The 21779-nt window shown below is 42.8% G+C and overlaps 1 protein-coding gene across 3 annotated transcripts in view; it reads left to right on the top strand.

Moving 5' to 3' along the window:
• The window catches only part of TRMT1L (tRNA methyltransferase 1 like), a 28799-nt gene extending 9540 nt beyond the window's left edge, over positions 1-19259 (top strand). For all 3 annotated transcript variants that reach the window (XM_007668982.4, XM_007668981.4, XM_029080732.2), the window contains exons 4-16: positions 2888-3001; positions 3510-3574; positions 4902-5031; positions 6398-6521; positions 7098-7177; positions 7767-8013; positions 8479-8691; positions 9198-9388; positions 13036-13114; positions 14252-14418; positions 15352-15411; positions 17678-17804; positions 17931-19259. In XM_007668982.4, the coding sequence (XP_007667172.2) occupies positions 2888-3001; positions 3510-3574; positions 4902-5031; positions 6398-6521; positions 7098-7177; positions 7767-8013; positions 8479-8691; positions 9198-9388; positions 13036-13114; positions 14252-14418; positions 15352-15411; positions 17678-17804; positions 17931-18210 (1877 nt within the window). In that variant the 3' untranslated portion in view covers positions 18211-19259. The remainder of the gene's footprint in view (positions 1-2887; positions 3002-3509; positions 3575-4901; positions 5032-6397; positions 6522-7097; positions 7178-7766; positions 8014-8478; positions 8692-9197; positions 9389-13035; positions 13115-14251; positions 14419-15351; positions 15412-17677; positions 17805-17930) is intronic.
• Positions 19260-21779: the final 2520 nt, after the last annotated feature.

Here is a 21779-nt window from a genome sequence, read left to right as displayed (position 1 = left end):
GAAGAGTGAGGTACAGTTAGTTGGGAGTCTGTGGAGAGCAAAGAGTTGGTATTTGTTAAACATTTACTATGTGCCAAGCTCTGTGCTAAGCGCTGGGGTAGACACAGGGGAATCAGGTTGTCCCACGTGGGGCTCACAGTCTTAATCCCCATTTTACAGATGAGGTAACTGAGGCACCGAGAAGTTAAGTGACTTGCCCAAAGTCACATAGCTGACAAGTGGCCGAGCTGGGATTCGAACCCATGACCTCTGACTCCAAAGCCCGTGCTCTTTCCACTGAGCCACGCTGCTTCTCTAAGAGTGTGAGTAGCAGGTGGAGACAACCCAGTATGTAAGACGGAGAAAGCTGCTGCATGTCCTAGAAGCCAGTGGCCAGGAGTTCCTGCATGACGGCGGGTGAGATGGGGAGCCGTTGGAGACATCTGAGGAGTGGAGAGGCATGCTAAGGAACGTGACAAGAAGCTGATCTGTTCAGCGGCATGTAGCGTACACTGAAGGGGGAAGAGGCAGGAAGCCCAGGCGGGAGGCTAGTACCCTAGTTTAACCAGGACCTGACAGCTTCTGGACCCAGTTTGAATGGGGGAGGAAAGGAACAGATCCAGAAAATGTTTTGGCAGAAAAACTGGCAGGATTTGAGAAGCAGCGTGGCTTAGCGGAAGAACGTAGGGCGTAGCGTAGTCGGGAGACCTAGGTGCTGATCACTTTGGGAAGGTCACTTAGCTTCGCTGTGTCCTGGTTTCCTCATCTGCAGAATTAGATGAGACGTGTTCTCCCTCTTCCTTAGGCTGAACCCCGGGCGGGATTGTGTCTTGTGTCTGATCCGATCGCATGTTCCCCAGTGCTTAGCACAGAGCTTGGCCCAGAGAATATGGCTTAACTGATATCACGGTTGTTTTTCCTAATATAATTTAGTAGTTGTGAGTGCTCTATACAGTGGGGATTTAGATGACAAAGCAGTAGCTCTCTCCGCTAGCCCACCTCAGTCCTCTTGCCTCGGAAATCTCACCCGTTTGGTCAGGACCCTTTGGAATGACACAGCCTTGAATAATGCCATCTCTCTCCTACCTCCCAGTTTGTACAGTGCAGTAGCTGTTCCCTGTCGAATCGTCCACTTGCTGTCCTGTTTGGAGGAAAGGTTCCAGGAGTCCCTGAGATAATTTCCAGAAATAAGGGAAAGGTGGCCCTGGGCTCAGTTCTTTCCCAGGAATACCTGGCCCTACAGCAGGCTGCCTCCGGATGGATAAGCCCGTGACTGCCAGAAGCGTAGGGGATCGGGAGCCCTAGGTGCCCCCACTGTTTTGGGGCGGGAAGGATGCATAATTAGTCATATTTATGGAGCGCTTACTGTGTGCAGATCACTATCCTAAGCACTTGGTACAATCTAGAGGAGGAGACGTAGTGAATGTAAATAAATAAATTACATATCTGTATGTAAGTGCTGGGACGCGGGCGATGAATGAAGGGAGAGAGTCAGTCCTCTCCTCCCTTGGATTTGAAAAGATCAGAGGAGGAGCCAGGATGGCAGCTCCACCTACCAGTTTTTCTCCTCCCAACTGCTGTTAGAGTCCTTGGGCGGGACAGGGTTTCCATAGCAGCACAAGCTCAGCAGAGCGGGTCCAGTCACTCACAGTCACTGCTGGGGTCCTATCGGCCCAAGCAGGAAGCAGCGTGGCCTAGGTCTGCGAGTCAGAAGGACCTGGGTTCTGATCCCCACTCTGCCACCTGTCTGCTGTGGGACTTGGGGCGAGTCATTTCACTTCTCTGGGCCTCCGATATCTCATCTGGAAAATAGAGATTAAGACCGTGAGGCCCATGCGGAACATGAACTGTGTTCCACCTGATTAGCTTGTATCAATCCCTGCGCTGGGTACAGTGCCTGGTACATAGTAAGCGCTTAACAAAATCTCATAAAAAGCAAAGCAGACCAAACGGAGGTAGGCATGCCCTGGGGTCTCCCTGGCACAAACAGCGGGGATTAAAAACTTGGAACTGTGGCAGCGAGACGTGTGGTTCTGTGGGAAAGAAGCCACCCAGATTGCAAGCCCCGTGAGGGACAGGGACCGTGTTTAATTGGCACCTGTGAATTTTCTCCCAGCGCTTAGTACCACGCTCTGCACACAGTAAGCGCTGAGTTAATACTACTACTACTCCTCACATCTGGCTCCCGGGGCCTCTGAGGACCAGAGGTGCAACAGTGGAGAGGGAGGCACTTTTCCACTTTTTGGATTTTTTTGTTTGCTTTTTGTATGGCACTTGTTAAGCGCTTACTATGTGCCAAGCACTGATCTAAATGCTGGGGTAGATACAAATTAATCATATGGAACATAGTCCCTTTCTAATATGGGCCTCATAGTTTAAGGAGGGGAGTAGGATTTAATCTCCATTTTACCAGAGAGATAACTGAGGCATAGAAAAGTTAAGTGGCTTGCCCAAGATCACATAGCAGACAAATGGCAGAGCTGGGCTTAGAACCCACGTCCTCTGACTTCAGGCCCGTTCGCTTTCCACTAGACCATGCTGCTTCTCCAGTCTTGGTTCCACTCTTGACTTAGATAGTTTTCCATTTTTTGTAGATAAATGTTCATTTTTGTATTGCCATAAAAAATACTTTCCAAGTTTTTCTGTCTTAGATAAATTTCATCCAAGTTATTCTATCATTAATTGATGATGAAAACAAATAGCTTAATCTAATTTTTGTTTTATAGTGTGAGTAAATGATCACCATTGAAGAGGCATTTGCTCACACTGACATTTCAGTGATAGAAGATGGAATATCCATCTTTATTTTTAAGCATGCAAAAATTAGGTTTGAAAATACACTTTGGATTTTCATCTTTTTGAATAAGAATGAATCTGTTACTTGTACTGAGTTTTTTTCCTTTCTTAGCTGATAGGAAGTTTTGTCCACTTTGTACTGAAGAAAAATTCAAAGCTTCTTCTGTTCATAAGCTTCATCGGCATCTTCAGAATTTACATTGGAAAGTCTCTGTTGAATTTGAAGGTATGTATTTTAATATTTTTTGAATAAATTATGTCTGTTTTGGGCTTTTGCTTGGAATATCAGTCAGTCCGTTAACTGTATTTATTAAACCCCTGCTATGGGCGAAGTAGTGTACTAAGTGGTTGGAAGAGGAAAGTAGGTTAAATAGACAAGATCCATTGCCTCGAGACGGTTACAATCAAGGTTGAGCGTGGAGTAAGATAATTTATTCCATCTGTAAAAAAAAAAAAATGGGGATTAAGAATGTGAGTCCACTGTGGGACAGAGACTGTGTCCAACCTGATTAACTTCTATCTACCCCAGTGCTTCGAACAGCGCTAGGCACATAGTAAATGCTCAATAAGTACCATTATATAAATAAACTCTATGTACTCTCTCAAGAATTTAGTGCAGTGCTCTGCACATAGAAAACACTCAGTAAACACCAGCGATTAATACTATTAATGTTCAGAAGCCCCATCCCATAGAAACCCTGCCGTATTTACTTAATTAATATTCTTTATTCTAGGTTACAAAATGTGCATCTGTTACTTACCTTGCCGGCCAGTGAAATCAAACCTGATAGGAGACCAGGTAATTAAATGGATTAGGACTTTAAATATTTAATTACAAAAATTTCATTTTCTTCCTCTTTTAGAAAGAGGGTCTGTAGGACTCATGTTTGTGTTAGTTCACTGCTCGGTTCCTAAATTTCTTTGGGTTTAGCTCTCAAGTCCATCTACTTGTCACTTGAGTGTATTGGAGTGGCCACTGTACCCTAATTTGAAATGTAGATTCAAAGCCTCTTCAGTTTTAACTTCTTGGAAAAAAAAATTGGGATGACATTTTGCAGTTTTGTTTTTAATCGGAAAAGGAAATATCTATTATCCCCCCCCCTTAAATGGCCTAGTTTGAGACTTAATAATAGAAGGATGTGGGGATAACTGATTACGGGGAGTTCTCTAGCATGGAGATCGTGTTCTTGAAGTACTTTTAGTTATGTTGAATTTAGAGGACATTAAATGGAATTTATTGTGGAATTTTTCTTTTTTTTTTTAAAAAAAAAACACCTAAATTTGGTAATAGGAGGGAAAACTGAAGCATTTCATATTTTAAAAGGCCAAATACACTGTTTCAGGAAAAATTTCTTTATTTCAGATATTCTGAATGGGCAAGTCTCTTGACAAATGGTAAGATACTGAATTTTCTCAGGCAGCAGCACATGCGGTGATGCTTTTGGAATTGAAAATGACACCTTTTATCAGAAGGAGGAAAGATCTTTAAAAATTAAATCCAAAATTTGCAGTCAGTGAGCATAGTATTTTCTTCCCAGCTACTGGGTTAAGGATTTGAAAGGTGACACTCAAGATTTATTAGTTTAAAAGAAGCATCCTCAACCTGCACTAAACTAACTACAATGTGCAAAAATTATTTGTCTCTAATTTGCATATTCTTCAAGATACAGAGAAAATGAGGAAAATGCCACTGTTGAATATGTTGTGGTAGTTACTGCCAAGTGTGCTCCCAAACTGTACGCTCACTGCTGGGTCACAGTGCTCAGATCCTATTGTGCCAGCACTGAGTCCAGTAGTTTATCAGTCTGCCACAGAAAAGGAAATGAAGGCCCTAGTAACCATGTGGGGAGAGAATATTGAAATTATTTGAAATCTTGGGGTTTTTCTCCTGAAATGGCAAATTTGGCCTTTTAAAATATACCTCCCTCCCTCATTTTGCCAAATTTAGTTTGGTGTTTTTTGGGGGTTTTTTTAATGCTACAATAAATTTCCTGTAACATAACTAAAAGAAAAATATTCCCAGAAACTTTAACTTGAAAACTTTCTCGCTTGTTCATCACTTTGGAGCCCTAAATTGCTATAATTTAAGTCTGAGAGACTAACACTGTATTTACTGTGTTTTCTAGACCTCTACAAAGATGGGCGCTCATTACCACTGCATTATTTGTTCAGCAACAATCACACGACGAACTGATATGGTAGGGCATATTAGTCGCCATATAAATAAAGGAGAGACTGAATCCCGATATATTGCAGGTAGGTAGACTGGAATATGAAATTTTCATATTGAAATATGAATAAATAAATCATTCCGTAGGAGGACATATTACTTCTTTTGGTTTGGGTATTGGTGGGGGTCAGTCTTGTATTTAGATGAGAAAAGCACAAACCTATTAAAATCAGGGAGGCACAGGAAGACATTTGGGAAGCTGCTTTCCTGTGATTTATTGCAGTTGAGCCTCTAAGGAGCGCAACATTTTTCTAAACAATTTCTCCCCTCATAGATGTGTTTGTAAATGGGCCCAAATAGAAGCAAGCAACTGTAGACAAATAGAAGCATCCAATATGATGAAAGATTTTAGGGGTTTTGATTGATCAACTGAGGTGTCATTGTATCCATAATTTATTTTTATTAATATCTGTCTTCCCCTTTAGACTGTAACCTTGTTGTGGACAGGGAGCATGTCTACCAAATCTGCTGTACTGTATTCTCCCAGGTGCTTAGTACAGGGCTCTGCACTCAGTAAATGCTCAATAAATTTCATGAATGATTGATATAATAACTAATAGCACTTATGGTATTTGTTAAATGCTTACTATGTGCCAGGCCCTGTACTAAGCACGGTAGATACACACAGATCGGGTTGGACACGGTCCCTGTCCTGCGTGGGGCTCAATCTCAATTCCCATTTTACAGATGAGGGAACTGGGCCACAAAGGAGTGAGGTGATTTGCTCAAGGCCATACAGCAGACAAGTGGCAGATCCTGGATTAAAACCCATGACACAGCAGACAAGTGGCAGATCCTGGATTAAAACCCATGACTTTACTCCCAGGCCTGTGCTATCTCCACCATGCCATGCTGCTTGCACACTTAATGCACAGTATGGTTGCAGCAGTAGAATAATTATACTAATTCAGTATTGAAAATATCTGTAGTGGACTCAAACCTCTTGGGGGAGTCTGCCTATTGAAAATTGTAAAAGAAAAAGCAAGGAAAAAATTAGCTTGATGATTAGAATTGAGAGTGGGACCAAGAGATGACAGGTTGGAGGATGGGGAAAATGTTCAGAATCATTGGCAAGGACGCCTTTAAATCAAATGTATTAAGAAAATGGCTTAGCCACTGTAATACCACTGGAACAAGTTCCATCTTTGGGTATTCTCGTCCTTCTTGTCTCCTCCCTTTATATTGTAAACTCTTTGAAGACCAGGGCTATGCCTTGAATGAACTCTTCCCCCTACCCCCAACTTCTATCACCTGTTACGGTGCCCTGCACACCGTGAGGGCATAGCAAATTTTGTTGACTGCCTGAGTGGGGAAAAATGCCCTCCGAAATGTAAATTGTTATCTGGACTCATTATTTGAAATACACTGACTCAGTAATTTTTCATTTTCCAGCTTCTGCTGCTAAAACTTCTCCTGAAGTTTTGAAAGAGGCTGACACAGATATTCATGTTCTTCCTAATCATTCCACACCTCAGAAAACAGACTCCTATTTTAATCCCAAAATGAAACTGAACAGGTAAGATAATTTGCCAGGGTGCTTGAAGTGTTTCTAGTTTATTTTTTTTTAAATAATTCTTGGTGTGCCACTTTGACTGTACAGTCTGTGAGAGAGGATCCATTTCAGCTTTCTCACCACCAATCAATTTCTTTAGGGGGGAAATAGTCCTTAGTTTTTTTCCTGAAGGAAGAGACTTATTTATCAAATAATTTCTGTTAAAATAGAGTTCAAAAAGCTATTAAAATAGTGTTAAATCAATGGTTTAAAATAATTTCATAAATCTCTAGTTCTTGCTCTTCCTTGAGGGCATGTATTATTAGATCTCTTTCAAAATGTGGTAGATTGAAGGAATGTAATACTGGCATTTCTCAAAGCAGTCTTAAGATAACTCCCTCCTACTTAGACTTGTGAGCCCTATGTGGGACAGGGACTGTGCCAACCTGCTTAACTTTTATTCACCCCAGCTCTTAGAACAGGCCTGGACACAAAGTAAGCCCTTAGCAACCATTAAGAGAATGGAAAATTATTTTGGAATGAAGGGAATCACAGTAGATAAAATGATTTATTTGTAGCCTTTGATATTTTGTCTTACAGGCAGCTAATATTCTGTGCCCTAGCTGTCCTAGCTGAGGAACGAAGCCCTTTGGAATGTTTGGATGCTTTTGGAGCAACTGGTAAGAACAAACACAGGCCTCTCTGGAATTTGATCTTATTTCTTGTTAATGTATTAACATGACAACATTCTTACGGCAGGAAACATGGGAGAGTGGATTCAACGTATTATGTGTGTGGCATGTTCAAAGTTCACAGAAACCAAAGATGACTTTGAATTGAGAAGCAGCGTGGCCTAGTGGGTAGAATAAGGGCCTGGGAGTCAGAAGAACCTGAGTTCTGATCCCAGCTCCATCACTTGTCTGCTGTGTGACTTTGGCCAAGTCACTTACCTTCTCTGTGCCTGTTAACACATCTGTAAAATGGGGATTAAGACTGAGTCTCCTGTGAACTATGTCCAACCTGACTGGCTTTTATCTCCCCCAGTGCTTAGTACAGTGCTCTGCACACAGTAAGTGCTCAATAAATCCATTTAAATGCATGAAATGATTAATTCTCTGTGTCAAGATTGTTAATGAAAACCTTTCAGGTCATTGCAACACCTTGTATTTGATTCTTCTCTGCAATGAGACACAGCGTTTAACAGCACAGCTCATTATAAATGGCTTTCCTTAGAATATTTTTAACTATTTTCTCTCTGTTCCTCCAAAGGCATAATGGGATTACAATGGGCAAAACATCTTGGGAATTCAGTAAAGGTTACAATTAATGATCTTAATGAAAATTCGGTGATGATGATTCAGGAAAACTGCCATTTAAATAAAATGAAAGTGGTGTTGGGCAATAAGGAAGAGGATGAGGGAAATGAAGACCTCGAAGTAGAAGAAAACGTCGGAACTATCGAGGTGACCAAAATGGATGCCAATGTGCTAATGCATTTGAGATCATTTGATTTCATGTAAGTGAAGAATATATTAGTGTCTTATAACTGGCTCTCCGTTTATGCTACATTAGTGACGTAATTATTCGGTGTTGTCCTCGCGTGCTTAATTTTATAGCATTTGAAAATTCAGCAGTTACTGATGATGGTGGTTTTGATTTGATATGTTGTCCCTTGAGCCTAAACTTAGTATTTCTAAGCAGCTTTGATGTGGATTCGAATCTCTATTCCCCCACTTTTTTTAAGGACAGTTTCAATCTCATGTTACCTTTTAAATTTGTACGGCCCTTTCAAATTTGGCGGAGTATGAAAGCTGTTAGTATAGAACTTGTTTTATGTATCTTAAGGAGTTTGTGGAAAAGAAAGGCTTATGTAAAAAAGAAAGGCTTAACTAAACCGAGTTTTAAGGTAACCTAAAGGTCAGTCGTAACATTTATGCACTTAATGCATTCTGAAACGATTCTTTATGTCATTCCATTTCAGACACTTAGATCCATTCGGAACATCAGTGAACTACCTGGATTCGACATTCAGGAATGTAAGAAATCTTGGAATTGTGTCAGTAACGTCCACGGACATCAGTTCTTTGTATGCTAAGACGCTGCACGTGGCACGACGTCACTACGGTTGCACCATTGTCCGAACAGAATACTACAAAGAACTAGCAGCAAGAATTGTAGTCGCTGCTGTGGCAAGGTACTGAAATGCCTGGCAATATTCTGGAATTCTATTGAAGTTGATTCTTTTGCCTGTCTCATTGCTCGGAATTCACTCAGTCGTGTTTACCGAGGGCTTACTGTGTGCAAAGCACTGAATTAAGTGCTTATTGTAAAGCACAGAATGTAAAGATGGCTTCAAATATAGGTGAAATGTGTATTCTGAACGTCAGATCTTTTGGTTCTATGAGTTTATTTTTGATAGCGTCTTGAATGGGGGCAGGGTTAGGTTAATGAATTATTTCTGCCGTTCATAAGTTTCTAAATTGTGCCATATAATAATGATTCATTTACATTTTGACTCTTGATGACCAGTTGAAGGTTTTTATTAAATTTTCAATTTCCATTTAACAGCCACCCATTTTTATGACACATGTTGGACTAAGTGAAGAATTGGGAATCGGATGAATTCTGCCATCACCCCTAATAAGGGTGTAAATTAGTGAGATTTTACTTGAACTTTTACGGTTCCTTTCGTTTTTGCAGAGCCGCAGCCCGGTGTAATAAAGGGATAGAAGTTCTACTTGCAGTAGCACTGGAACATTTTGTGCTGGTGATTGTCAGAGTTTTGAGAGGACCTTCTCAGGCAGATGAAACAGCAAAGAAGATTCGTTACCTTATTCATTGTCAGTGGTGTGAAGAGAGGATTTTTCAAAAGGAAGGAAATATGGTTGAAGGTAAATAGTTTTTACAGCCCCTCTATGCCTTTAGTCTAACTTAAGAAGAAGCCTTTAATACAATTATTAATCTATGTGTATAGTCCTTCCATTTCAAAGATGATGCTGCTAGTGTTCTTCCTTGGGCTCATTTCATATTGCTATATTTCCCATAATGCGGAACAAATTTGCCATTGATCATTTCCCTCATAGACTAGGGGATTCCAAGGAACAGAAGCAACATGGCTTAGTGGATACAGTGGATATACATTTACAGTAATTGTGCTTCTAAACATACATATAAGTTTAGTAACGAGGCCCATTCACCCCTCTAAAGATTCAAAAGTAATTGGTCACAGCTCATGTCTTTTTTTAGTTCTCAGGGCCTTTATTCTCCAGCAAAATAGTAATTTCCAAACTGGGACCAAAACTCAAAAAGACCAGTGTGTCATAACTCCAACAATAATACAGAAGACCCATGTATAGTAAGTAATACTACTCTGCTAAACCTCCTATAAGTCCCATAACTCACATATGCTACAGCAATAATAATTCCGTTCAAACTCCAGTGATTAAAAACCACAGAATGTCTCTTTCAGAAACTGCTTTTCTTTCTCAGCCTTGATTGCCCCCAAAAAGGATAATGATTCTTTAGCAACTTTTATAGAAAAGCTACATTTCCTTCCCCTCCTCTGCTTCAGTCATCATTCCCATCTTCAGCTATTTCCTTGGGTTTGTTAACATGGATCCTCTTCCACTTTTTGTCTTTGGTGTGGCATTTGTTTTGTAAAAAAAAAGATAGCGGTCTGTGGTGCTGAGATGAAGCAATTGATGATTGTTTTATATAAATGTTGGGATTCAATATGATTTCCCCCACCAGAAGGTAACACTAATGCTTTGGAAGGTAAAGATAACATTTTTGTTTTTCTTAAAACTCTTCAACCTTAGTATTTCCAGGGACATTTCATATCGCAGCTTTCACACTCATTTCTCAAATGACCATCTTTTTCGAGACCTCCTGCTTTCAGGTAGTTCTTGCTGAGCTGCTTCTGTAGTTCTGTGGCTCCTGACCAGGCCTAACGAATGTTAGCTTAATTTAGGTAAAGTAGGAATTCTATAGCCACAATAGCAAGACTGACATAAGATCCAAGTAAAGTGGTGGTGATTCTTCCCCTGCCCTCTCTGTAGCCAAGTTGAAGCCATAGTGAGACACCCAGGCAGAGTTGGGATTTTAAACAGGAAAACCACATCACCTCTGAACAGGATTTTTCTTCTGTACGTTTCTGAGCCTTCCAATGCCATTTCTGTCCTGAAGGTAAAGAGAGTAGCTGCCGTAGACCACCTCTGTGGTCATTTCACAGTTCTGGTCCCCCAAAATCCCTCACTTTTGTAAATTATAGCAATAATATGGACAAGCCTATTTTTTTGGCCTGCCAGGGTGCAGTATGCAAGAATGATGACCATATGGGCCCATTCCCAACATTATTTTAGGAAGGTTTATCAGATTACCACTTACTGAGATTATTTCTAATCTTGCATTTAATCCTCGTTTTCTAGGGAAATAACATTTTGCTGTGATTAAAGGTAGACCGCATATCGGGCAGGTGTTTGTACCTCGGGCTCTTGATGACTGTATTTGTTTTTCTGACTTTTCCCATCTGTGATGGCATGGGTGGGTATGTATTTCCCTGTGTTTTCTGGGTATGGGGCTGAGTGCTTCACTTTCCTGGTGGGTCTGTTTGCCTGGTCCTCTGTCTCTCTAAATCTGAGCTGGAAAATGTGTGCTCTTTTCATTCTGCACAGCAGGGACAATTGCACTAATAACTGCAAGGTAGAGCCAAAGCATTCTTAACTGACATGAAAGCATATATTCCATCAGAGGGCTAAGAGCAAATGGATGGCAGTTAGGAAACTGGCTATTTTAAAGGGAGTTCTACTTTCCTCAGGAAGTGAAAGGGGTGGGGGAAGGAGAATGGGAGGCAGTAGAAGATCAACCGCATGGTTGAAATTATTCTGTGTAAATTTGCCTTAGGTAAATTTTTCCTGTATGAATGTATATGTGCAGTACAGGTATTCCTGCCAAAACATGTTTTTTTAGAGCACAGTTTGGGTAGACTAGAATGGAAGAATATGAGACCCTGATTACTATAATGCAGCTGTGAATTGACTCTGTGTTGCCTTTATGCCAGTCTGCTGTTTCAAGCAGAAAGACAGGATCCTGTGGCAACTCTCTTATCAGTAGTTTGTCAGTATTGCCAAATGAGTTAAAATGAGATTATTTCAAATTCTTCATTTACCAGAAACTGACATTAGGTAATTATAAATGGGTTCCCCAGAGGTGCAGAAACCAACCAATAAGTGTTATATAAATGCTGATTGAAACCAGCTTTATAAAGCTTTTTCTGTTTTTGTTGTTTTGTTTTTTTACAGTATTGAATAAAGTGCTTACTGTATGCCAGGCACTGCACTAAGCAAGCACTGGGGTAGATATAAGTTAATCAGGTTGAACACAGTCCAGGTCCCACATCAGGCTCACAGTCTTAATTCCCATTTTACAGATGAGGTAAGAGGCACAGATGAATTTCACTCAGTATCACAGAAGCCCTGCACTCTCAGTTGTTTTCAAAGCATTTTCTCCCTAATCTCTTATTTCCCACTGAAACAATCTTGACACAGTATGGTGTTCTGATAATTTGAGGTTATCATCGTGTTATAATCATACCTGGACTGGTATCATTACTTAAGGCCTTTTCCCTGGTTAGTGGGAAGAACATAGATTTTGAACAGTGGTTTTTCTAAGTATTTAAAAACAAGGCTGTGTGTCAGGGATGTCAAACACCAAATATCTTTATGGGCCATATTTCTTCCGTTGAGCACATTTAACGGGCTGAGGAATGGGGGCGGTGCAGGAGTGAAGGGGCCGCATAGGGCCGTCTGACTCTCTGCACCCTCCTGAGGGAATAACTGTACAGAACACACTTGGAAGACTAAAAACTGAGCATCTTGCTCCTTCTCTGGCATCTCCAGTGCTCTAACCCTGCTCTAAAAAGAGTGGCAGAACATCATGGGAAGAAGTCAGGTAGAGCTAGGAAAGCTTCTCCTCAGGACAGATGCTCAAATTGTTTCAAATGTTTTGAAAGCCTCCTGGTAGTCTTCTGGAAGGCAGATCTGTCCCATGGCTCCAATTCCCTCGACGTAAGAAGGACATTGCGCCCACCACCTTTTGCCCAGAGGCAGACCTGTGTTGAAACAGGTCTGAGTATAAGATGCGGTCTAAAACACCCACTCCTAGAGATGGGTCTTGGGCCAGAGGGGGTGAAGGATTCTAAACCGACATGCTCTGGGGTAAACCTGAGCCCCGAGCAGGATTCCCCGAAGTTGCCCAATCTCTCTGTAGGACTGCTCTCCCAGGACACCCTGGTTCCCACTAGCTGACTGAGTCCAGAGTCCAGATGGCAGGAGGTGGGTAGTGGAGAAAGGCCAGCAGGCAGGCACCATTTACCCTGGTCCTGGTTCTTGACAGAAGGTGGAGAAGGTATCTGTTCTATTTCTTTGACCTACAGACTTAAGCTACATTGTTTCTCTTCTAAGGATATAGCGAGAGCTTATCCAGCCTGTGACCTATTGTAGCCTGACAGTTCTGCTCACCTGTCCCCTTTTCATTTCAGAAAACCCATATCGACAGCTGCCTTGCGACTGCCATGGAAGCATGCCTGGAAAGACAGCGATAGAACTTGGTCCTCTGTGGTACGTACCTTGGATAAAATTGCTCACATTCGAAGCATCCTGGCAGAGCCAACTCAACAGTCCATGTAAATTATAACCTCTGATCCTGCCAGGTGTTTCTTCAGGACTGCAGGTTGACTGATTTGAGTTGCTCCTCTTCTCCATACTGGGTGTCTAATGAAGCTATGAAAAGCAGTCATTGGGGACCTTGATAGTTCAGAGGGTAATCAATCGATCAGTCATTTATTGATTGCTTATTGTGTTCAGAGCACTGAACTAAGCGCTTGGGAGAGTGCAATACAGCAGAGTTGGTAGACACGTTCTCTGACTACAGCGAGCTTAGAGATGCTGCAGACTGGTTGAGGGCAGGGATCCTATGTATTGTAAATACTGTTGACTGAGTGAATATCCAAGTCCTCAAAATAGTGACTAGAACTGGTTCATGAGCCTATCCCTATGGGATTTCACCCTCTGTTTTTCACTAAACTGAGGATGCCTTGATTAGGACAAACTGATGGACTTGCTTTTTCACAACCTCACTACTACCAGTTTAAGGTCTTTCGAGTAGAGGCGGGAGGGGGCGGGGAGGAGGACTGTAGTCACGAACATTTGATATCTGATAGCGTTTTTAATCCTTAAAAAAAAGGATTATAGGCTAGGCAAAGGGCTAGGAGACTTATTCAACTAAATCATCCAGTCAGAGCTGCTTCAACTTGCTATCTCTCAGGTTTTTGCCTGGAGACTCCAAGCTGACTGGGTAAATCTTCAGGCTTTCACTCGAGGGTCTGGAGTTGTACACAGCATTGAGACTATGTGCCTGCTCGGGAAGTAGCTCTGATTTGCCTTTGGAATGAGGCCAGTAGTTCAGCATATAGAAGGGTTCCCAAGTCTCGTCGACACCGCCCAGTCAGACTGCACTCTCCCCCCCGATCCCGTGCCCCAGTTCTCTCTGGATGGTACTACATCTCTGCCTTTTTCAAACCAAATACGTGGCAACACTAAAGTCGCAGCCTGTCGGCTCCTGGGAATTTCCATATGTCATTGCGCACACAGACTGCTTATTTGATTGTTCGTTTAAAGTGGAGAAAGAGTAAACTTATTTAAGTAAGTGTGCTTGCCAAGCCCAAATCATTTCTTTTGTGTTCTCTCCCTGGCCAGGTCAGGGTCCCTCTTTAATACAGCATTCCTCTGGAGAATGCTGTGTAAAGCTGTGAAGCATGGTTTAGAAGACATTCAGACCTTAATAAAGACCTTAATATGTGAAGCAGAGTGTACGACTCTGAAACAGCTTTCGATTCACGGACCTTCAAATCTCAGCAAGCATGGTAACTAATGATGAAAATTATATGTTGCCTACTAAATGCCATGTTTTCCTGTGATTGCTGTGGCCCTGTGTTGAAAACTGCGTTGGTTAAAATAGTTATTTTGGATTCACGTTGGGTCAGCTCTAATATGAAAACTCAGACTAACCAGTCATTTGTCGGGTTGGAGGTCTTGCTTTTATCCTCTGTCCTTCTCTCTCTCTGGGAATCTCCGTAATGCTTCTCCTCCCTTACCCTACTTCCTCCCTATGTCTTTGCTCTCCTTTCTCTGGTTTTTTATGTGACTCTCTGTTCTCACACTGCTGAATCTTCTTACTCCCTGGCCATGTGGCCTTCAGTGCCTCGCCTTGGGAACCACTTTATTTTCCTGCCTTTCCACTGTTTCTTTTTGCCAATTCTTAAAATGGTTGTAATTTTAAAAGTTTTAGGTTTTATTTTAGCTTTCCTAAAAATTTGGCCCCCGCAAAGGAAGAGAAGGGAGGTGGTAGCAGTGCACTTTTTTTAGCATAATGTACTGGGGCTAAAAATAGTAAAATCGGGAAAAAAAACTAAAAGCCTTTAACCTACCTCTATGGTGTCTTTCATCGCAGAAGACTAGGTAGTCTGCCTTTGACCATAGGCGTCAGATTAATGCAAAATACATTAAAAGGCTAATGTCTGTCCCATAGGTGGACTGCTTTATGGGAACGTTAGTAATAGGGTCTGCTCTGGATAGGTATTAATTTGGCACTGAAGCTGTGAACTGTGGTCTTTCCCTTGGGAAATCAGAGACTTCTGCTCCCCGGACAATTTTAGCCCAGTGATGCAGATCTAAAGCTCTGCTATTGCTTAAACCAATGGGGAAACAAATTGTACATGTAGTTCTTTTAGCTGTCTTGTGTGTATTTGTAATTTCATTCGGAGAAAGTATTTTTATTTATGTGCTTTTTTTTTTAGAGGAATGTGGAGTCATTATTAAAACTCCGGATTTGGCAACAGACTCCTGTGGCGTACATGGTATGTTTTCCTTGTAATTGCAGCACGCTTCCATTTTGACAATACTCATCCTTGTTATCCTAATTGCTAGAAGACAAAGTGTATTTCTCCTTGTAATTCAAGTGTCTGTGTGTAGATGTATGTCCCTCTGTGCCTCAGTTACCACGTGTAAAATGGGGGGGGGGTTAAGACTGAGCCATCTGGGGGCAGGAATTGTGCCCAACGTGATTATCTTGTGCCTACCCCAGTTCTCAATACAGTGCCTGGCACATAGAAAGTGCTTAACGAATACCATAAAAGAAAAAAAGAAAGGTGATTTCATTAGGAAGTACAGCTTCTAGCTTCAGAGCGGAAAGGAAAGTTGTTAACTGAAAGAGTTAATACTCCCCCCCAAACTTCGTAACTTCTACTCAAGAGTATCTTTAGAGGGTGGGAGAATTGGGTTCAGAATTTCCAGGCCTTAAAACATTTTTGGCTGAGAGTAAACTATCCTAACTCAAAGGCAGAACATTATACCTCCTTGAAGGGAGGTAATGAACTGTCCAAGACAGAAACTCTACAGCTTAATAGCTAACTCCTAGCCCCAGGAAAGTCCATTAGAAGATTGTTTGTCTACTATTATATATCTCCTGTCTGAGAATCAGGTGGTACAACCGCCTTCTAAGGTTTTACATCTTCCATCCACTTATTAATGGCTGAATATTCATCAAAATCATTCTTTCAAACAATGGTATTTGAGAGCTTACAGAAATCCAGTATATCCAAGCACAAACCCTGCTGTAAATACAAAGTACAGGATAGAAAACACTGTACATTGTACAGGTTTGGTGATTTAGATATAATTAATGGCTGGAGTCTTTAGTGGAGGTTTTCCAAATGCTGGCATATTTTTTCCACGTGTATTTTCTGTCTTTAAAATAAGGTCAGATTTGTTTTCCATCCTTTCCTGTGCTATTTTGAAGCGAAGCAAGGGTTACTTACCATAGGCAGAGTTTCCCAGAAAGGTGTAGGTGAGTCAAATAATCACTGTGGTAGTTGCTCCCAGGTTATGTACCTCTGGCTTATCCTCTTCCATCTTGAGGGCCTGCCTTCTTGTCTAGCATAGGAGCCTGCCTGGAAGTAGGCCAGGTGATCTCCACGATGCTAAAAAGACCGGGCCCTTCTCTCCTCCGGCTTTGTGAGAGCCAGGGCAGCAGAAGTGACCAGAAAGAGCAAATGGCACCACCCCCGAGGGGAGAGGAAAGGCAGATGGCTCTCTCTTGGAGAACTCATGGTATTAGTAAATAACCTCTGCTGGTCCCAGGAAAGGAAGTGGGATCCAGGCAATTGAAACCGGGGCTGCAGGTTAGAAGTACCAAAAGCAGATCTCTGCTCTAGTCCAACACCAGTAGCCCCGGAACTTAAATGGAATCTGTTCGGGGAAACATTGCTCAGGGCAGTCACTGCCTGTCCCCTGACGAAGTGAGTGGGAAACTATAGCCCACTCAATCTAGCCGGGCCCAGCCTACTCCTGCTCCCTCCATCTTATTAAGGGGCTTGGGAGACTCAAAATCAGGAAGGCTGGGCACCCTCTAAGCAAACAGAATCGAGGAAGCACGTTCATCATGGACAGTCTCCTCACCCTAGCTCCGGATCCCCTCCATTACATGGCTCCCTCTGAACAACTGCTGCCCACGAAACCACACAGCCTGAATCCCCGGGCCTCTAGAGAAAGGCTAAGGGGGATCTGATCAAAAGGAGGCTAGCCAGCAATTTTAGCACAATGCCGTCCCAGTTATGCTCCAACCAGCAAAAACCGTGCTGGAGCCTAGTAAGTCTAACGAACGATTTCCAGCCCAGACCCTCAGCTTGCCTGAATTAAGTCTTCTCAGCAGTCAGGAGGGGGACAGGAGGAAGGATGGGCCGTGGTGGCCTCTTTGTGGTCAGACTGCTAGCTCTGGTGGCAGACCTCTAAGCTTGAGGAGGACATGACCAGAGGTACTCACAACTCAGATTTCCTTAGAAGAGAAGGGTAAGGAACTGCTGTTAATCCACCCTGCAAGAGCAGTCAGTGTAAACACATCTCGGACTCTGCACAGCTTTTCTGATTAAAGGTTGAGAATGAAGGAACCAAGAAGGTTCGGAGGCGGCGGGTAGATGTTAAAGCAGATATTCATTCACTCGGTAGGAAATATACATTTCTACTTTCCTTGGATCGTCACCTATACTGAGCTCAGATAATGCTGATTTCATATAAAGATGGACCGGGTTTTATGAAGTTGGCTAGCGGATTGTTCTTGTGCTTCAGGAAAAAGAAAAAGGAACGAAGTGGGCAGAAATGCAAGCAAAAGGCAAAAGACGGAAGTCAGTGCCGAACACCCTCCCTTTTACTACAATATCCACCGACACAGTATCAAAGGAATGAATATGCCAAAGTAAGAGGGGCGAGGGTGGCGTGGGGACTCCCCCTCTTCTCCCCATCTCCCGCTCCAAAGAGTCAGGAAGCATTTTATTTTAAATTTGGATGCAAGATACTCAGTATCCCTTTATTTCACCTGCAGGTTAAACAAGTTTCTACAGTATCTCACCCAGGCAGGCTTCCGTGTGAGCCGTACCCACTTCGACCCTATGGGAGTTCGTACAAACGCCCCTCTGATCCAGTTCAAGTCTATCCTCGTGAAGTACAGCACCCCCACAGCCACCGGAGGCCAGACGGACGGCCACCTGCAGCCAGTGGAAGACGCAGCACCAGACCCTACCCAGCCTTCAGCCGACGGCAGATCCAGGGCCGAAAGCTTATTCTCAGATTTCCGTACAGCTGATCTGGCAGCCGCCGTGTAAAGACGGAGCTCGGATGCTGGGGATGTAATGCCGTGGTTTTGAGAAGTAAAACAATCCTAGTTTTACACTGAAACAGCAGCCATCAGTTTAACTGCTTTTGGAAGCTAAGCTTTCCAATTTTCTCTTGTTTTAAAGGAGACCAGTTTAAAGATTTTACAAGACTTCAGATGTGGTGCATTGTTTTCTGTTGAGCAGGCAACTTGCCGTTCACTTGGAAATATTTCCTAGGTGCACAGCCAGCCAGCCGTTTTGTTTTAGGCTTCATTGGCTTATCTATCCGAACCTATTCAACGTGTTTTTAATGTTCAATTCAGAGGAGGGAGGGAGGGATGGATGGATGGGGCTAACGCTTTAACACTTTCACAGCCTGGCATCGACTTGGTCCCTGCAGCTTCCTTTTGGGCTTGCACCGAATGTCATAGCCAGATTCGTGATCTCCTTTCCGATTTCTGGAACTGGCCCCGATCCGTCATTCCAGCATAGTGCTTTCTGCCTCTGTACAAAATGGAAATGACTTAAGCTTTTGGATGTTTAAACCCAAGCCAGACAGTGTTGCAGTTTGTAAGCTGAGGCTCCCTTTCCTATTTAAAGTTTAATCGTGCAAGCTCCAGGAATGGGCATCTACTCCTCCCCCCGGAAGGTGGGCTTCACCTTTTTTTGCTTTTTGGGGGGTCGGGAGAGACAGGAGGGTCAGTAATTTAACCCGATAGTTGAGAAGTGCTCTGGATTTTGAGTTGGATGGGACGTGCTTTTGGACAAGAGCTGAGAACAGTAGATTCCAGCATTTGTTTCTCTGGAAACATATGTTTAGAGAAAGAAGTGAATGTGTTGCTGACCTCACTGTCCCAGTCCATGCATGAATCCCCTATGAATCCCTATATTTGCTTGTGAGCTGCCTCTTCCAAGTGAAATTGCTATGATTTTTACAGTAGTGAAGGTTTTTCTCTTTCAGTGTTCAGCATTTTGTGTATAGAGGCTGTAACGAATCGTAAAAAAAAAAAAATTGGTTGATTTGTTTTGTTTCAATAAATATTGTTCTCGCAGATTCATTTTAAAGCAGTTTTTTTGGATGAAAGGACGCAGTAACACATTTAACCTTGTCTTGTTGCTTCGATCATGGTCTAAGGGAATGGTATTAGCACTTAACCTTAACAGATTTAATAACAAGCCTGCACCTAGATTTTAACTTCTGAAAAATCGTTCCCCCAAACCTGAAGTGGTAAAGGCATGCAAAAGTCTCTATTGTAGTTCACGCAATTACCTGATCAAATGAGTAGCAGCAGCCTGAATAACTAAAACCGAATAGTTAATTATATTACACTGATGTAGCATATTGGGGGAGGGGAGCACAGGGAGCTCCGTCTAATTTTTGCCCATTAGAAAAAGAACTCCAAGGATCACTCTTGAGGACTCAAATTCCAAACCCTTGGGGCTTTTCCTCCTCCCTCACCTCCTCACCTCCCTTCCCGCTCCAAATCACCACCACCACTTTATTCTGTCACAATAACTCCCCCTCCAGGCAAGGCTGATGGTACTGGAGCACTTGGGAAAATACATTATAATTATATTTGGTAAGTGCTTACTATGTGCCGAGCACTGTTCTAAGCACTGGGGTAGATACAAGGTAATCAGGTTGTCCCACAGCGGGCTCAGTTTTAATCCCCATGGCACAGAGAAGTTAGTGGCTTGCCTAAGGTCTCACAGCAGACAATTGGCAGAGTGGGGATTAGAACCCGTGTCCTCTGACTCCCAAACCCATGCTCTTTCCATTAAGCCATGCTGCTTCACATAAGTAGAGATACTATACTATAGTAGAGACACTAGAGATAGTAGACAGTCTGTACCCCCAAGCATTTTACAGTCTAGCGGTATAGCCCTCCCAGACCGCTCCCTGGGACCGGAGCTGATGATAGTTCAACAGGATTTCGGGTCTCTCCACCACAGGAACGTATCTCTCTAGAACTTGGATCCCACTCTCTTTTCTAATAGCAGATGAAAAACTTGGTTTAATTTAAAATGTGCACATAGATAAGTGGGAACCAAAGTTGATTAAGAACCCTGGCCTTTATGATTTCTAAAAGGGGATGGGAAGCATGGGTGGGGGGCGGGGAACACGGGTGTGAATCAACATGCATAATGTTTCTTGAGTGGTCCTGGAGTTCGGTAACTCTCTTTCAGTTTGTCCAAGCGATGAGTCCCAGTGCTCCAGTTCCTCCAGCAAGGAATCCTAAAAATCCTATTTTCCTCCTCTTACAATTTTCCCTAAGTTTCTGACCCCCCCCCCCCTTTTCCTTGAGGGTGGGAATCATATCTTCTACATCTATTGTACCGTATTTAGTCAGATCATGGGTTCGAATCCCAGCTCTGCCACTTGTCAGCTGTGTGACTGTGGGCAAGTCACAACTTCTGTGTGCCTCAGTTACCTCATCTGTAAAATGGGGATGAAGACTGTGAGCCTCATGTGGGACAACCTGATTACCCTGTATCTACAACAGCACTTAGAACAGTGCTCTTCACACAGTAAGCACTTAACAAATACCAACATTATCATTATTAGCAGTTAGTGCAGGGGTAAGCACTCAGTAAATACCTGTGATTATCCACTCAACCTTAACAATAAATGATTGGCACCTAATGCAAATTACTTTTGAGAGTTTTGGATTTCCTCCTTGTACCATCTGCACTGCTTCTGTTTGACCTGCTTCTGAAAAAGGTTCCCAGAATCATTTTCTCTTGTCTTAATTTAATAGCCTTCAAGTTAATCTTGCTTGTGCCTTTATCATGGCTGTGGGAACCTGGTTGCATCAGTGCTCCAGTGCTTGGCCCATAACAAGCGCTTAACAAATGCCATCATTATGATTAAACGTCTTCCTTTCCCTAAAAGGTCTTACCTTCGGTTGCCGATCTTTTCTCTTCCCACACTGCACTGTTGGGTCAAACATAAATGACCATCACAGTGATTACATAAGTTAACTGTACTTACCGTGACCAATCTGCATGTCTGGGTAAGTTTTTATTTCCGTAGTCTGGGTGTTGTGGGAATAATTTTCCCCAAATTCCCCAAGAGCTTTGTATCAACAGTCATGGCCTAAATCCCATTTCGGATCCAGAATCTTGCAGCAGAGGCTCTGCTACCGGCCCAAGACTAGATGGAAGCGTTGTTTTTTGTTTTTCTTAACCAAGGTCTTGTTTCTGCCACAGGACTTCCTGCCAGGCAAGGTGAGAACTCCAAGGAGCAGGTGAGAAAATCGCCCCTGCTGCTTCCCGGATGTTTGTGCTTCTGGGAGGAACACAGCAAGGGAAGTCTCACATCAGCTGCACCAGTCAGTTATTCTAGCAAGCCTATCTTTCACGGTGAAGAAGGGTTGGAGGGGGACAAAATTGGTTTGAGGGAATGGTTATTCCAGACAAAGCAGCGTGACCTAGTGGAAAAAGCCCCAGCCTGGGAGTCAGAGGACTTGGGTTTTAACCCCAGCTCTCTGCCTCTTGCCTCCTGCATGATCTTAGGCAAGGCACTTAACTCTTTGTACCTCAGTTTCCTCAACTGTGAAATGGAGATTTAATACCTG

This window comes from Ornithorhynchus anatinus, chromosome 16 (assembly GCF_004115215.2).
Source record: "Ornithorhynchus anatinus isolate Pmale09 chromosome 16, mOrnAna1.pri.v4, whole genome shotgun sequence".
Lineage (NCBI taxonomy): Eukaryota > Metazoa > Chordata > Mammalia > Monotremata > Ornithorhynchidae > Ornithorhynchus > Ornithorhynchus anatinus.
The sequence above is the reverse complement of the archived record's forward strand: the minus strand, read 5'-3'. Positions and strand labels throughout refer to the sequence as shown.